General features: G+C 40.9%; 1 protein-coding gene across 6 annotated transcripts in view; it reads left to right on the top strand.

Annotated features, from left to right (window-relative positions):
- Kiaa0430 (KIAA0430 ortholog) overlaps positions 1 to 17,596 on the top strand; it is a 48,273-nt gene that overhangs the window by 13,690 nt on the left and 16,987 nt on the right. For 5 of the 6 annotated variants that reach the window (XR_001235376.1, XR_001235377.1, XR_001235378.1 and 2 more), the window contains exons 8-21: positions 1,198 to 1,626; positions 1,826 to 1,983; positions 2,075 to 2,233; positions 3,288 to 3,477; positions 4,166 to 4,344; positions 5,615 to 5,695; positions 7,437 to 7,673; positions 7,811 to 7,930; positions 8,687 to 8,862; positions 9,937 to 10,157; positions 11,082 to 11,224; positions 11,384 to 11,517; positions 12,535 to 12,737; positions 13,857 to 14,084. Coding sequence is in view for 3 of the 6 variants with exons in the window: in XM_013517740.1 (XP_013373194.1) it covers positions 1,198 to 1,626; positions 1,826 to 1,983; positions 2,075 to 2,233; positions 3,288 to 3,477; positions 4,166 to 4,344; positions 5,615 to 5,695; positions 7,437 to 7,673; positions 7,811 to 7,930; positions 8,687 to 8,862; positions 9,937 to 10,157; positions 11,082 to 11,224; positions 11,384 to 11,517; positions 12,535 to 12,737; positions 13,857 to 14,084 (2,658 nt within the window). In the remaining 3 variants the exon portion in view is untranslated. The remainder of the gene's footprint in view (positions 1 to 1,197; positions 1,627 to 1,825; positions 1,984 to 2,074; positions 2,234 to 3,287; positions 3,478 to 4,165; positions 4,345 to 5,614; positions 5,696 to 7,436; positions 7,674 to 7,810; positions 7,931 to 8,686; positions 8,863 to 9,936; positions 10,158 to 11,081; positions 11,225 to 11,383; positions 11,518 to 12,534; positions 12,738 to 13,856; positions 14,085 to 17,596) is intronic. The other variant, XM_005391061.2, reaches the window with a different exon arrangement.

Here is a 17,596-nt window from a genome sequence, read left to right as displayed (position 1 = left end):
GTCTCCAGCAAGCTTATCCATGTTCTCTTTGAGCTCCTAGACTGAGAGTTTACTGCTTAGTGTATACAGGCTGTAGCAGTTCTGGGTCAGAACGCTATTGGCAAGCCCTAGGTTCTCTAGGCCGGTTACACTGATTTAGAGTCTTAATAATGATTCCTAATGTCTGTTTAAAATATTTGCAAGTCTGATAGGTGCAGAATACTATCTGGTTGGCCTTTTTATTCATCATTAGCAAGGTGCAAGCTATCCTTTTAATATTAATTGTTGTCCCTTGATACTTTTCTTATAAATTGTTCACATCTTTTGCCCTCTGTTAGTGATTCCTTTTTTGGCTTCTGGATTTATTTCATTTATTTATTTATTTATTTGTCTGGTACTGGGAATCGAACTTACGACCTTGTGCTTGCCAGCTAGGCGCTGTGCTGCTGAGCTAAATCCCCAGCCTGGCTTCTGGATTTAACCTTTATCATGAGTATTTTAAGTTTTCTTCCTGCACTTTAATGGTTCTGTTTCTCAGTATTCAAATTTGAATTCATCTGGAAGGGGTATGGCCACCCAGTTCCTAATACAACTTCTAGGCTAACTACAGGTTACCTGGTGTTGTAGTGAGACTTGAATTATATCCAGTATTATTCTAGAGCCCTGCTAAATAAATAAAACAGACTTGTAAAAACTTTGTTGAGTTATAATTTACTTTGCACAAAATCTACTACTTTTAAGTGTATAATTCAGTGATTTTTTTTTTTTTTTAAGTTTACCTGATTGTGTAGCCGGTTTTAGCATATATCCGTCATTTCAGTAGGATCTCTTATGTTAGTCTACACTTAATCTCCATTTCCACCTGCAGGTAGCTACTAATCTGTATCTGCAAATTTGCCTTCCCAGGACATTTTCTACAAATGAAATTATGCAGTATATAGCTTTCTTTTTTTTTGTTTTTTTTTTTTTTTTGGTTTTTCTCCGGTACCGGGAACCGAACTCACGACCTTGCACTTGCCAGGCAGGCGCTTTTGCTGCTGAGCTAAATCCCCAGCCCCAGTATATAGCTTTCTATGCCCATCATATTTTTTACAACAGCATTCAGTTATCTTGTGAACACTAAATAAGTTTATCTTCTCCCAACTCAATCACCTCCCGTGTTTTGAAATTGTATGCCCTTGAGTTAACCTAATGTAACACTTTTTTCCTTTGTATCAGCAGTGCCACACTCTGTTGTATGTTTATAACCTACCAGCAAATAAAGATGGCAAAAGCATCAGCAACAGGCTCAGGCGACTATCTGATAATTGTGGTGGAAAAGTGCTGAGTATCACAGGCTGCAGTGCAATTCTCCGCTTCATAAACCAAGATAGTGCAGAACGGGCTCAGAAGCGAATGGAAAATGAAGATGTCTTCGGTAATAGGATCATTGTGTCCTTTACTCCAAAAAATAGAGAACTCTGTGAAGCAAAGAGTTCAAATACAATTGCTGATAAAGTGAAATCTCCCAAAAAACTTAAAAATACAAAATTGTGCCTCATCAAAGATGCAAGTGAACAATCTTCCAGTGCCAAACCCGTGCCTGGAAAGGGGTCACAGGCAAATTCTGGTTCTGCTACAAAAAATACAAATGTTAAGAGTTTACAGGTAATTTTGATACCTCTTCCTTTCTAAAGTATGTGGTAGATTTAATTTCTTTGTTTCCATGCTGTATGGCTTTTGGTGTGTACTTTTTTATCATTTCTGTTTTTGGTAATATTGTAGTAAAAGTCATTTATTTTCTATATAGTATTTAACTCATGTTGGGTACTTAAATTTGAAATTCCTTGCACTTGTGTCTTCTAAGGAGCTGTGCCACATGGAGTCAAAGACTGGTCATCGTAACAGTGAGCACCAGCACAGTAATGCGAGGCTGGCACCACCTCCTCACAGTAACCCAAGCACTACAGGGCAGACACCTAAAAATTCGGGGATGGCAGAGTTGCTTTACAAAAGCACCCAGAAGTATGTTAAATTACTCTCTCCTAGTTTCTGCTTTAATGGCTGTCAACGAAGGCATGTGACCTTTTCCCTTCCAATTTTTTCCTTCTGTTAGAAAAGAGACTCCCAGTTCCCGAAGTATTACCAGTTCTCCTATAGAGAAACAAAACAAAGAAGAGACCGTCTTCCAAGTGAGTTACCCGTCTGCTTTTAGCAAGTTGATTGCATCAAGGCAAGTCAGTCCTCTGCTCACATCCCAGTCTTGGTCTCCTAGGTAAGTCCAGATTCTTGACCTGTAGAGGTGATTACGTGTAATAGGAAGACCTGTGTTTATTAAGAAGACTTTAAACAGTACAGAAGTTTGCAAAAAGATAAACCTTCCTCCCCATCTCCTCACTCTCTTTTCCTCAGGTTATCATAGCTGACATTTAGGGGTAGTGCTTCTCACTATTTCTCCCTTCTCCACTTGGATCTCTTGGTAAGCAGAGGTCAGAGAAAAAACCTGTCTTAGAGTCCCTGGCCAGTGATGGCAGGCATTTTAAAATGTATTTACATGTAACTTGTTGTGGAAAAAGCCCACACAGGGCATACATTGCTTATTCTTATTAATATGGCACTTTATAGGAAGTTCTGTTTTCAAAGTAAGGTTCTCTGTAGACCACTGTAAATGTGTAAACTCACACCAGGTAATTCTTGAGGCTTGGGAAATGGGAAGCCATAAAAGCAACTTGTGCTCCCTTGGTTCCCATTACATTTGTTCTGCAGAGTTGGTGAAGAATCACAATAGAGAGTGACTGTGGACCTGTATAATTACATCTAAAAATTCACACAAAAGGGTTCTTCTGTGCAGAAGATGCAGTATGTGAGCCAGAAGACTGAGCTTTATAGAGCCACAGAGGAGGTGCAATGGCTAAAATTTATAACACAGATTTCCTAAATAGAAAGTCAGTTCATAAAGGCTGCCTATGATTTCTGCCTTTAGCTTTAAATAAACCAGTGAAAGAATATTTGGTATTGAATAATTCGTTTGCTATTTAATGGAGATCACCAGTACTTTAGTATTTAATCAGTGCATATTTAAGATGAAAGTACATTTGAAAACCAAATAGTGGCCAGGCATGGTGGTGCACACTTGTAATCCCAACACTTGAGGGGAGGAGGCTGGAGGATCATCACAAAGTTAAGGTCAGCCTGGTTGATATAGTGAGACCCTATCTCAAAAAAAAGAAGAGAAAACCAAACAGGGAAGTTTTTTCTGTGTAGTTTCAGACAAAGCCAGAATAACAGAACGGTTTTAAGAATGACCTCAATGCATGTGTTTTCAGCAGGAGTTTGTCTCCAAGCCTTTCAAATAGAGCATCTCCACTTGCTTTCAACCTTGCCAGTTCCAGCAGTGGAGCCAGCTCCTTGGACCCCTTTGCAAATGGTGCTGACATCCAGGTCAGCAACGTAGACTACAGACTGTCCCGGAAGGAGCTGCAGCAGCTCATCCAGGAGGCATTTTCCAGGCATGGCAAGGTAACCCTCTCACTTGTGTTCTTGTTGGTTTTTACCCATTGGTAGACTTTCAAGTCAGGAGAAATTAACTTGACACATATAATCACGACCAGTATATAAATACAACTGGATGGGGTTGATGCTGTTGTTTTCCTCATGTCTTCTTGGGGTAGTGCTGTGTCACCAGTTTGTAGGATTCAGGCCCAGAGAGCAAGAAACTCCCCAAGAAGGATTTGTCATTTTCAGGGGTTAAAATGGCCCTTTGGGAAATGAAACATTGATGGGTTTTAGTTAGCTTTGCCTGCCAAAATACAGAAGTAGGGTTCTAAAATAATGCTGGCTGTTTTTCTTTACTTCCTGTTGTATCTTACTCAGTATTTTAGGTACAGTTTGCTAATTGTTGGCCTTTTAAAACCGAGAGTTTTGCAGGGTCTAGAGAGGAGGTTAAAAACTTCTCCTGTGCATTGGCCTCTGAGTCTGCCTCAGCCGTGTGTGCCTGAGCACACAGGTGGACCAGGCTGGGTCGTGTCCCCAAAGGTCAGCCCGTGCCAGATACACACAGTCTGTCTGGCAGAAGTGCAGCATTTCGAACAGGTTCCCTCTAACAGAAGCTGAAGTACACAAGTGTGACCTTTAATAATTCACGTTCAGTTTTAAAATGATGGTTCTGAGTAGATATAGCATTGTTCTTCTTTTTTTGTTGTTATAGGTGAAGAGTGTTGAGCTCAGCCCCCATACAGATTATCAGCTCAAAGCCACTGTTCAGATGGAAAACTTACAAGAAGCAATTGGTGCAGTGAATAACCTGCACAGATATAAAATTGGCAACAAGAAGATCCTGGTCTCACTTGCCACAGGAGCTGCTAATAAATCACTCTCTTTACTGAGGTAAAACAAAACAAAACATCCAGCCATTTATTTCAGGAGATAACATTTGACTCAGAAATAGCTTAAGAAATAATAAAAAGAGATTTTATCACATTTCCAATTCTCCTGATAATTACATATGCAATAATGCTTATTTTCATTTGATATAGTTAAAAAGGAGCATTTGACTCTTATTCAGATCATTAACTATAGATGAAGTGCAACTTAAACTTCACAAGCTTTTGGGAATAAAATAGTGTGCATATATTCAGAACGAGTTCTAAAAATAGTACACCTCCACCTGAAAAGCTTATCAGCCTGAAATGTCTAAAATACGCTCTTCAAATCATGGTAGAGGCGGATTTGTCTGTAAAGACTAGATCTACGAAGCTGCAAATTCTCAATTTGCAGTTATATCCTTAATGTCAAATAGACTTCAAGCCCCATAAGTCTACATTGTATCAATCTTGGGAGTCTTGTGACTTTTTCATAATATTTGATTCTTCTTCGTTTTTCCTTGTTTTGAGGGTAACTAATAAGACAAGATTCAGTCTTGAATGTATGTTTGAACAGTCAGGAGTCTTTTCTGCAAATTTGTCCTTCACCATTACTTTAAGTTGCTTTTTTCACCTTTAGAGTAAGAATAATTTTCACTGAAGAAAATTTGGAAATTTCAGAAACAGAAGCAGCAGGGTGAAAAAAGTAATCCATAGTTCTGTGGTCCATAGCCAGTCACACTTAGCAGTATGGGCATTTCGTTCTGGATTTTGGGTTTTTTTAATTTCCCTTGGAACAATGTTTTTCTTACCTTTTGACTTTTAAAATAGTAGTTGAAATTATATTATCTTATAGTTGAATATAATGTAATATTAGTTGAAATTATATTCATGCATCCAGTCACATATATGAGAATTCCAATTCCGTATGTGTAACACTTAAATTTCACTGTGGCTGGAGATACTTTAAGCTCTTCTTTAACAGCTCTGTGGTCACCAGTGGCTGTGCTTTAACATCGTGTTTGTCCTACTGTGCATAGTCAGTACCATTGTGCCCTGTGGGTGTGGAAAGCCCTATGATTGAGTCTGATAAAAATGCTAGTGTGTGACTTAGTCTTTCAGTGGCTTGTTTTTTAAAATCCTTTTAAATTTTCCTAGAAAGCAAATTCTAACATACCAGAAACTGGCAGATCTACTTTGCAGAAATATCGGGTTAGCTTTATGAGTTGTGTAAAAGTCACTGGAATGTAGAGGAATAGTCTGTTCTCTAATTAGTTAAAACATTTCTCTTACAGTGCAGAAACAATGTCTGTTCTTCAGGATGCTCCTGCCTGTTGTTTGCCTCTTTTTAAATTTACAGATATCTATGAAAAAAAGTAAGTTAGATTTTTTTGTTTCATTGATCCTGTCAGTATTTATTGGTGACTTCCATACACAAAACCATGGTAGTACAGGAGGGAAAAAACAAGGACCTGACTATTACTGCATGGGTAATGGGGAGACATTGAAATAATGGAGGAGGGCAGGGAGGGGACAGGTACGGTGACAAGACCATGCTTCAGGAAGACTCTCCTGGTGGCAGTAGTATCTGAGGTGGAAGAAACAGAGGGAAGGTGAGAGAAAAAGGGCGATGCTGCTCAGGCCCAGCTCTGAGCAGATGCTTTGGGAATAGAAGAAACTGGAAGCCACAAAAACTTCAGGTGTGAGTGAAGCAAGAGTGGGTAACTGCAGTGTTAAGAAGCAATGTGAAAAGTAGAGTCGTTTTTTGCCTCCCCTTCCCCATGGATGACTGGGGTGATGTTGGGGTAGTTAAACTGGAAATAGGGGGACATGTATAATTAGAGAATACAATGAGTATTCTTGGTTTTGGACATACGAATTCCAGGGATCCACTAAAGTAGCCAGATAGAGTTCTACAACCCTTTTGTGCATTTGGAGGCTCCCTCAGGAGAGTACTCAGTGCCCCAAAATTGGGACAGCTATTTCCCTAGAGGTAGTCAGGGTGGAAGCACATGAGATCAAAGGAAATGGGAGGAGAACTGAAGAAGGGCGGAACTGGATGGGAGAGCTCCAGGGCTAGAGAGGCAGGGGAGATCCAAGAAGTGAGGAATTTGTAAGAGGGATGTGTAGAAGAGAGTAAGTCAGATGTGGGAATTACAGAGTGGTGGGATTCAAGGACACACTGTGAGGTTTAGGATTGGATCTCTTGGTAAGCAGTGGAGGCCGCTGGTGACCACAGAGCTGTTGGGTGAAACAGATGCCTCTCCAGAGAGGCTGAGTGTTCTCATTCAAGAGCATGAGAGCACCAAGGAGAATGCATGTTTCCCTGGGTGGGAGATAATGGGCGTCTGGGAAAATTTGGGTGTGGATATAGGGTGCTGGGACAGGCAGGAAGAGCAGGTAATGTTGTTAGGCACCTACCATAAGCCAACTTTGTCCGTGCTTAATCACATTTAATCCTCATGCAGCCCTGTGAGATACGCATTATCATCACCCCATTTCACAGATGGCAAAAAACTGAGGTCCAGATGGGATTGTGTGTCTTGATCGAGGTCACACAGGTTGAAATTGAATCAGGATATGAATTCTACTCTGTCTGCCTCTGGAGCCTGGGCCTTTAGTCTCCCAAGCGTAAAAGATCCAAGTCAGGTGTGATGGAGTTGTTCACTCGCAGAGGATGTGTGGTCATGCCGCTGAGGCATAGGAAACAAGAGAGCCCTGGAAAGGAGTGTACTTCTGAGGGCAGAGAGCAGTATGGTGAGAGGTAATACAGAGGTGTGAGAGTGAAGGGGAGCCAGGTTTTGAGTGGTCGTGTCAGATAGCTTTCCATCTCAGAAACTTAAGTGAGGGCATTTTACAGAACCTGGGCAGGTGTAGGGGAGATGCTCTCAAATGATGTGGTCACTATACTGGGCACTTGGCTAGGGATGACTTCAAGGAGTGCTGGGCATCCCTGGCTTGGAAGTGAATGAATTCACAGACCAGTCTAGTGTTACTTTTAAAGAGATGGAGGAAGCATTCTGGGTTTTGACTGAAATATTTAAACATGGTAGGTGTTCTTGTATATCAAAGGAAAACATTCTCTGAGTCACATCTCCATTTCTCTTTGTTTTTTAGGTTTGGACACAAGTTGAATGTGTCAGATTTATATAAATTAACAGACACAGTCACAATCCGTGAACAAGGAAATGGGCGACTGGTGTGTCTCTTACCCAGTAGTCAGGCCCGCCAGAGCCCCCTGGGGTCTTCCCAGTCACATGACAGCTCATCCACAAATTGCAGCCCAATTATATTTGAAGAATTAGAGTATCATGAGCCTGTTTGCAGACAACATTGTTCTCATAAGGATTTCAGGTGTGTCATTCTTTTCCCTAAGATATAATCTTAGAAGATTGTAGAATAAGATTATGGGATATCTGTTCAAATTAATTATGCTGTGAACATTTTAGACCCCTGAGCAATATTGGCTGTTTTCTTCTTTTTTTCTGCAGTGAACATGAATTTGATCCAGATTCTTACAAGATTCCTTTTGTGATTCTTTGTTTGAAGACATTTGTACCCCAGGTTCACACTCTCCTCCAGACCCATGAGGGCACCGTGCCTTTATTAAGGTGAACCATGTCAGGGCCTTCCTCAGTGTAAAGCTCTAGTTCTCCTTTTTACAGAAAGTTTGCTCACTCACTATACCACAGGTTGAGGAGTGCTTCATTCTAATGTGCTAGCCTTGAAGTTGGAGGGATTCTGAAATGGGATGTATTTGCTCAATATTTCATCAGGAAAATTATGATTGTGTTAAATTATACAAATAAACATGAGCAGGACATGAGAAGGAGCCTTTCCTTCTCCACAGGAAAGAGGTATCTTCTAGTTGCTGTAATAGAAATCTGATAGGTCCCAGGGAATGTGCAGAACCTCAACTACTTGCACATTTTAAGACTTTTCAGGAATCTAGACTTAATACAAAGACCAGCACAGGACAAAGTTGCCTCATTGCCCCATTGCCCCGGGTCAGATGAATCACTGACCTGGAACCCTGCTCCCTTCTCCCCCGCAACCATACCAGGAATCAGAACTCACAGTGTCTTGCGCTTGCCAGGCAGGCGCTGTGCCCCTGAGCTAAATCCCCAGCCCCTCCCTTCTATTTAAGCCTTCTGGAAAACTGCCCAAGAATTTCTAGTACCATTAGAATGCATCAGAGAGGTCAGTGCTACAGCGGTTGATTCCCTGGGACCTCAATTTTAACATTCAAACCCAGATTGTGGTTATTTAAACAGAAGGCACTTACTAATAGATACAGTGAAGTAAAGCCTCCTGTTCAGTGGGTGCTTATATTTCCATTATTTTAACCTTTGTTTTTTACACTTCAGCTTTCCCGATTGCTATGCTGCAGAGTTTGGTGACCTAGAGTTAGTGCAGGAAAACCAAGGGGGTGTCCCCTTAGAACACTTCATCACCTGCATTCCAGATGTGAACATTGCCACTGCTCAGAATGGCGTCAAAGTGGTGAAGTGGATTCACGACAAGCCCCCACCTCCCAACACAGGTAGGTGTCGAGGATTTAGTCTTGAGCTCCTGCAGGACTGGGAAGAGCCACACCACTAGCCAGTGATGGGTGTGCCCTGAGTTGCTGATGTCTGATGCTGCTATCTGTGAACAGCACTTTAAATTGTTACCTTCATATATACACATACGTATGTACACACATACATATGTACATACATATTTCTTCTCTTTGATCCCAATGTGTCCTGTTTCCTTCCACAGAAAAAAGATAAGGATAATCAGGATGTTATGCCAAGTCAGGGTGCTTGGAGGCGAAATGTTTGTACCAAAGTTTGCAACTGAACCTCTCCTTTCTTTCCCTTCAGTCTTAGGGGACTGACCCATGGATTATCCTATCTCTCCTCTCTTTTGAGCCATGAGTTCACAAACCCCTTCCATCTTTTTATAAAGGTTTTCATCTGATTATTATTTTTTAAAAATGACTGTTGAGCGTGAGCATTGAGATAATACAAAACCTGTCTTACTCAGTTTTAGTCATAGTAATTTTATAACATTACTGGTCTCCTTTGTTTTCTGGGTAACGTGCTCAGCTCCATGCCTCAGTTAACCTCCTTCTGGACCTCCTAGCCAATGACCATATATAATGACCATATGTAATTTTGTCCTGTTTGAAAGTACGTTCCTCATGCACAAGTTGCAAATGGATCTTTTGAAGTACAGCCAGAGGTGGACTGGAAAATTCCTGTGTGTTTTCACTATTAAAAGTAGCACTACAATGAACTGTGTTTTACCTTGCCTTAACATTGCGAATAGTGGGGAGATTTGCCAATCCATAGATAAGTTGGAGTAGCCAGTTGATTATTGGATTGATTTTTTTTGTTTTTGTTTTTGTTTTTCCGGTACCAGGGATCAAACTCATGACCTTGCATTTACTGGGCAGGCACTGTGCCACTGAGCTATATCCCCAGCCCAGTTGATTATTTGAGACCTCAGTATAGAAGCTAAGTCTCCTACTTGCTCATAATTGAACTTGGTAGCTGGGAATGACCGAATTACTTCCCTTTCAGCTGATGAGATTGTGCTTGTGTCTTACACATGTTCTTTCTTTCTCTAGACTCTTGGCTACTGCGCTCCAAAAGTCCTGTAGGTAACCCCCAGCTGATCCAGTTCAGTAGAGAAGTGATTGACTTACTGAAGAACCAACCGTCTTGTGTCATACCAATGAGTAATTTCATCCCAGCCTACCACCACCATTTTGCAAAGCAGTGCCGAGTTTCAGACTATGGATATTCCAAGCTGATTGAATTATTAGAAGCAGTGCCTCATGTGTTGCAGGTAAAAAATGCCAAGGAATTATTTATTTAAAGTCAGGAGTGTTTCTCCATCACTTTGTCCCAGCCAAAAACATTGTATATCAGATAGTAATGTAATTCTTAAGAAACCATTTCTGAGTAAAACATCCTGTAAATGCTTTCTTCAAAGTGCTGAAAACATACAAGATGGCACCTCAGTTTTCCAGGAAGCTACAGATTTCCAACCTAACGGCACTCTTTTGAGGACTGCAGAGTATTTTCCCTCTAATCTCTAAGGCCTGACTCCTTCCTCCTCAGAGTAAAGCTCTGTCCAGAATTGTTGATTATTACAAGGGAGCTGCTGTGAACATTGCTGTGCTCATATTTTGGTGGCTGTGGGAGAGGCAAGGGCTTAACCTTTCTTCTAAGTGAGTTGGAGACTAGTTATTGGGTAGGAGTGTAGTATCAGCTTTTTAAAATTTTCTTTTAATTATTTTAATAATTTGATTATTTTAATTGTTTTTTATTAAAAAGAAAAAGCCAATGAAAAACAATAAAAATGATACAGAATTTCAAAACAAGATGATAGGAATTAACTGTGGTTATTATATATTGCATATTGTTATTTTTATACTTTTTACTATGAGAGGATGTGCAGAACCACTCCCCCCGCAAATAAAGCCCCAGTCAGTCGGCCAGATTTGTCTTCTGTTACAAACTCAAACTCAGAATCCTCTGGCCTCAGCCTTCCAAGTACTGAGATTACAGATGTGTACCACCACACCTGGTAGACAGTTGTTCTTTCTGACCTCTGTAGAAATTACCCTGTGAGAGTGGTGACCAGAGATGGGTGGCAAGGGTGAGGGTGAGAACAAGTGAGCGAGCAAGCATGTGTATGTAAGTGCACAAGAAAGTCCATTTCTCCTGAGATCTTGGAGGATAAGTAATCAGCATGTTTGTTTCGCAGATTCTTGGCATGGGCTCCAAACGTCTGCTGACCCTCACTCACAGAGCCCAGGTGAAGCGCTTTACTCAGGATTTACTAAAACTTCTCAAATCCCAGGCTAGCAAGCAGGTCATTGTGAGAGAATTCTCACAGGCTTATCACTGGTGAGTTGATGAGAAATTAAAAAAGTGAAAGCAAGTATTTTAAAACACTTTCTAGTCCCCTAAATTTTAAACAGTTATCTCATTTTCTGTTAAATACTCTTTTGGAAAACTTGTTAACAATGATTTTACTCTTTACCCATTTCTGATGTGAAAACCTAGGTGTTTCTCAAAGGACTGGGATGTCACTGAGTACGGTGTGTGCGAGTTGATTGATATCGTATCAGAGATTCCAGACGCAACCATCTGCTTGTCCCAACAAGATAAGGACATGGTGATTTGTATCCCCAAAAGAGGTACACAGCTTACTTCCCTGGAGAATGTCTGTCTCAGTGGTTATTTATTTTTGAGATGGGGTCTCACTGTGTTGCACAGGCCGATGGCAAATTCCTGAGTTCAAGTAATCCTTCTGTCCCATCTTCCCAAGAGCTGGGTCTACAGACACATGGCATTACACTGGGCTTAGTGGTTATTATTTTAAAATGTAGTATTTTAGAGGATGCATAGAGTCTTACCAAGTTACCCAAACTGGCCTCAGACTTGAGATTCTCCTGCGTCAGTCTCCCAAATAGCAGGGATTACAAGTATGTGCCACTGGGCATGGCTAGTTTTTTTAGAATTCACTCGAAAGGGAAAAAGGTATATTTAGCACTTTTAAAATGCCTCCTAGAAATAAGGCTTATTTTCAGGGAATGTCTCTTCTAAAATTATGCTAGAACTTGTTTTCCAGGTAAATGTTACTTTTGGGAAAACACAGTGTGTTGCCCACAATGTGTTGGTCTCCACCTACACATTCATTTTATTTTTTAGTACTAGGGATTGAACCCAGGGCCTCTACACTGCAGTACATGTCTAGCCCATTTTTATTTTTTATTTCGAGGCAGTGTCATTCAGTTGGTGTGTTGCCCAGGCTGACTTTGAACTTGAGATTCTCCTTCCTCAGCCTCTCAGAGTACTAGGATTACAGTTGTGCTTCTAGGCCCAGCTCAGATTATTTTTTAAATACATAGATCTGTGTATGTCATGTTCATATGTGTGGGGGTGATGGTCAGAAAAAATATTATTCCTAGCTTGAAAGATTACTTATTTATTTCACAGTGTGCTATAATAGTATGATTTCCCAGTGTTTTGCCCTGGACTACATGTTAGAGCCATTTGCTGACAAGAGTACATGTGTTTGATTTGGCTGTGTATGTTTGGAAAGCAAAGATGATCTCTTGTAGACTCGGAATTGGACTTACTGCAGTGTGGATGTTTAACACAAATGGGTAGGAAAAGACCGATTGATGTTTGGGTTTGTTTCTTTTTTAAAGAACGTACTCAGGATGAGATAGAAAGGACAAAACAATTCTCCAAGGATGTTGTTGATTTGTTACGTCACCAACCCCACTTCCGGATGCCCTTTAACAAGTTTATTCCCTCTTATCACCACCACTTTGGCCGGCAGTGCAAACTTGCATACTATGGGTTTACCAAGCTACTTGAACTTTTTGAAGCCATACCCGATATTTTACAAGTGAGTAAAGAAATTCTCATTCTATAAGTAGTTTTCTAAATAGTATAAAAAGAATTTTTTTTTTTTTTCATTTTGAGGGCCAGTTTTCCTGGGAGGTAGGGAGTTATAAAAGAGTATGACAGTCAGAAAAAGTCTTGTCAGAGAAGCTATGTTGTTGATTTATTAATATTTTTAGCTAAGTGTGGGAGTTTTTTTCTAATAAGGAATTATTCTTCAGACTTGTCTTAAGGCAGTTGTTGAGAGAATTAATTAGTTCAGTTTATTACATTGGACATTCTTTCATTAGCTCCATACTGTTCAAATCCCTGTGTTGGACGTGAGAGTGACTACATGAGGTAGTATCAATGCTGAATCACTAAGTTATTGCTAAGCAAAATCAGATTTCTGTTGTTGATTTTATTAGTGTTATCTTTGACTCCTAAAAGGCTTGTAAGAGTTTTTACTTTTTTTTAATTTTAAAGAGAAAAGAACAAAAACAAATTAACAAACACAAAGACATAAACACAACAACACAAAAACAATAGAAATATAGAATTTCAAACAAGGTGATAGGAAATTAATAATGGTAGTTGTATTCCATATTGTTATCTTCAAATTGGTTACTCAGATAACCAGATATAGGCATGTAAGATTGATCAATTAAATATTAACTTTTCCTTTCAATAAACCAATAGAAATTAGTGGTACAGTTATCTTAGCTATCTTGTGTGTATATATGTATATTTTTTTCCCTTCCCTTTTTCTTTCATAGGTTTTTTTATTTTTATACACATAGCAGAACTTACCATCCTTATCCTTTCTCAGTGTACATTTTAGCAGTAAATACACTCATGTTATTGTGCAACCAACATGCAGAACTTTCATCTTGCCAAACTGAACCTCTGTACCTATTAACACCAGCATGCATTTTAGTTACTCTTTGTGGGGCTGGGGATTTAGCTCAGCGGCAAAAGCGCCTGCCTGGCAAGCGCAAGGTCGTGAGTTCGGTTCCCGGTACCAGAGAAAAACCAAAAAAAAAAAAAAAATAGTTACTCTTTGTATACATTTTAATGACATTTACTTTCATGAACAGTTTGTTCAGTTAGTTTTTTTTTTCCTCCTTCCTGTGTGTTTTCCAAGGTATTGGAATGTGGAGAAGAAAAAATCCTTACTTTGACAGAGGTTGAACGGTTCAAAGCTCTAGCTGCCCAGTTTGTTAAACTTCTTCGATCCCAAAAAGATAACTGCCTTATGATGGCAGATCTGCTTACAGAATATGCTAAAACTTTTGGTTACACGTTTCGTCTCCAGGACTATGATGTCAGTTCAGTTTCAGCTCTGACACAGAAACTCTGTCATGTTGTAAAGGTAAACAAGCTTTCTTTTTTCATGGACAAACCTGTGGGCACAATCCTAATTGCGATGTTCACATATGCCTTAGCGTTTCTATGTTTATATCACTTTAAAAAAACTTTTTTGGGGGCTGGGGATTTAGCTCAGCGGCAAAAGCGCCTGCCTGGCAAAAGCAAGGTCGTGAGTTCGGTTCCCGGTACCGGAGAAAAACCAAAAAAAAAAAAAAATTTTTTTAATGGTATGTATTTGTAGTATGTAATTATTACATTTATCATGGGGAGTTGGTACATGTACATAACACATCTTAAATTTTTTCAGCCCCTAGCTATCCCATCCCTCACTGCTTCTTCTGACTTTTGGTCCCCTTCCCATTTGCAAAAGCTCTATTTTGGAATTTTTTTTCTCCTTGTTTTTTTTTTTTCCCCAATCCCCTTTTCCTCCCCTTACTTCTCCCTCCCTCCATCTCTCATTCCCTTACCATTTGAAAAACATCTCCCCACTTCATATTATCTATCCTTTATCTTGCTCTCAATTTATATTTTGGGTTTCTCACATAAGAGAAGCCATGTGATATTTAAGCTTGTGTGTCTGATTTATTCTACCTAATATAGTCTCAGGGTGCATCCATTTATCTAAGAATGCCTCAAGTTTATCGTTCTTTATGGCACAGTAGTACTATACTGCGCATAAATACCACCTTTTTCTACCCATCCTTTGGTGGGCATGTGGGCCATTTCAAGATTTAGCTATTAAAAGTGGTGCACCTATAAACATGGTTATGCATGTATCACTGTAATATGACTGCAACTCTTTGGGGGAAATATGTAGCTTGGTCAAATGGAATTTCTGTTTTCAGCTTTTTAAAGAATCTTCATAACTGATTTCTGTAGTGGTTGTAGTAGTTTACATTCCCATCAACAATGTAGAAGGGCTCCTTTTTCTTTGTAACCTTGCTAACACTTGTTGTTACTATATTTGCTTTCTTGAAGATAGCCATTCACCACTCATTTTGTGTATCATTAATACCTTTTCCGGTAATAGGGTATGACTTGGTTTGTTACTTTAAATTTTTGGTCTTCTTTTTTTGTGTTTGTTAATGACTTTGCCAAAGTAGTGCATTTTTGAATGAATAAGGTCATGTTTCATCCCAGGGCGTGTATTCTCAGTGTCTTGTCACTAGTTCAGACTAGTGGATTCCCTTGAGATTCAGCAGCCTGAAGAAGAAACACAGAAGGTAGCATGTCTTCTGTTCAGCTGCTCGGCCAGAGCACACCTGTTTCACTACTCTTGCAACACACGGTGCTGTACCCTTGCAGGGAGCCTCAGCCCCCAGCCACTGGACAGCTTTCAGGCCATCTGCAGTATAGGACCAGGAAAAGTTACTACCAGGAAAAGAAATAGAAAGGGAGTCATGAAGTGGTGACTTCCCTGTCACAGGTCTGAAAGAATCTGTGAGGTCAAGCCTTCACGAGAGACAAAGAGGGAGTGGCTGAATAGGAAACACCCTTGGAAGATGGACATCCCAAAGCCAGCAGGAACAGAAGTGGCCAGCAGCATCCCATGATACTGGCAGACAAATCAGATAGGGACTAACTTCACCTTTGGATTTAGCCAGGTGAGGATGGCTGGTGTTGTTGGTGAGGGCAGTGGTGTCAGTCGGGGTTGGGGGCAAAAACCACCCTGGAGCCAGCTGAGGAGTGAGGAGAGGTGAGAAAAATAGCAACAAGTCTCCACATCTTTTCTAGCAGTTAGCCATGAAGGAGGAAAATGGGAGGGCCGTAGCTAGAGATAGTTGGGGAGACTTGAGCATGTTTGAAAGCCATTGAGAAGGATCCACTTGAGAGGAAGAAAGGCTCATGGGGTTGTATCCTGAGGAGGCAGGAGGTAGAGCAGGAGGAGGAATGACTCTTAATATTTTGACAAGGGAAGGGTGACAGGCAGGGTGCTGATATAAGTAAGGATGGTTTTTGTCATAAGGGAGAAGATGCTCTTTTTCCCAGTGAGTAGAACATTAGATAGTTCAACTGCTTAGAGAGAGGACAGGACTTGGGATGGAAGATAGTGGCGAAGGTGTGAAGTTGCATGGCGAGTGAGAGTGTGGCTTTAGGTCATGGTGCAAGAGCACTGTGAGCTCACTGGCTGTTGGTACATAGAGGCTGATAGAGACAAGCAGTTGGAGTGCGACTGCATCCGTGTATGCCCAGGGAAGCCAGATGAGTGCAGCAAAAAGGCACAGGCAGAAAGGAGTTTGACGAGAACATTAATGCATTAATGGCCCATAGTGCCAGGATGGATAAGGGGGGAAAGGGAAGGAAGAAGTCGTGTGACTTGGGAGAAAATAGAAGGCACCATTGGTGGTGAGGCTGAGGAAAGCTGAGAGGAGTTGAGCAGGTGAATCTCCTCTGGTCTCCCATCCCAGCGTTATTTCCACACGTCCTTTGCATGTGGAATACTTGGGAGGTTTGAGTGAGTTATTTTGGAAGTAGGTAAGGACAGGATCCAGAGTGTGACCTTGGAAGTGAATGTCTGTCACTGGAAATGAAAGCAGAGGGACGAGAGGCTTCAGTGTGGGGTTAAGCACCTGAGTATTTAATGGCCAGGGCAGTGGGAGTGGTGAGATCACGTGAATAGGAAGACTCTAAGCCAGATGCTGGTGATGAGTGAAGTCAAATGGTTGGGAAGTTTGGTGTGCACAGGAAAGGTGGGCAAAGATTAGAGAGGCCCCAGGGCAACCCTGGCTGCCCACTGGAACTCCTGGGCAGCTTTTGGGAAATAACTGCAGCCCAGACTTCATGAACTGGCTCTGAGATTCTTATGTAATCAGTCTGAATGTGCTCTGAGCAGTGGCCCTAAAAGCTTCCTAGATGATGTTAATGTTGAATCAGCATTGAGAATCAAGACATGGATCTGAGTAGCAACAAAGGAGCAGGTTTTTGTATCACTGTTTTCTTACCTTGAAGGGAAGCAGGTATCTAAGAAGATGACACATTCCTAGATTTGCCTCTGCTGGTTGTTTCAGCTCCCTCTCAGCAGGAAATAATATAATTCTATGACTATGCTAAGTGGTGAGGAATCTCCTAACTTGGCTCAGGGTGTGCCTCAGAGCTAGACAAAGATGCACTGGTATTGGGATGGCTCCTCAAGTGCTGCTCACCTCACTCCCTCTAAGTCTTCAAAGCTCCAAAGAGGACAAGGTCTTGTGTCTAGGCATTGAGACCTTTGGTCATGGCAGGAAAGGCAGGTGAGGGGAAAACCAACTGTAAGAGTAGATATTGGTTTCACTTATGTAAGAAGCATGTGTCCTAGTGCATAAGCAGCATGTGTCCTAAAGCTCTGCCCACATCAGTTCCAAGAAACACCCAGTTCACAGACTGCACCCCTCTTCCTAAGGTCTGGTGGTCTCAGTCTCTGAATGCTTGTTCTGTATTTGATATTGGTCCCCAAATAGTGGCTAGTATCTGCTTTGCAGTTTCCCTTCCAGTGCACTGAATCACTTAAACTTTTTATCCCCATGAGAATTTGAAATA

Source organism: Chinchilla lanigera, unplaced genomic scaffold, assembly GCF_000276665.1.
Source record: "Chinchilla lanigera isolate Chin_1 unplaced genomic scaffold, ChiLan1.0 scaffold00041, whole genome shotgun sequence".
Taxonomy (NCBI): Eukaryota; Metazoa; Chordata; class Mammalia; order Rodentia; family Chinchillidae; genus Chinchilla; species Chinchilla lanigera.
This window is presented reverse-complemented; position numbering and strand designations above follow the sequence as displayed.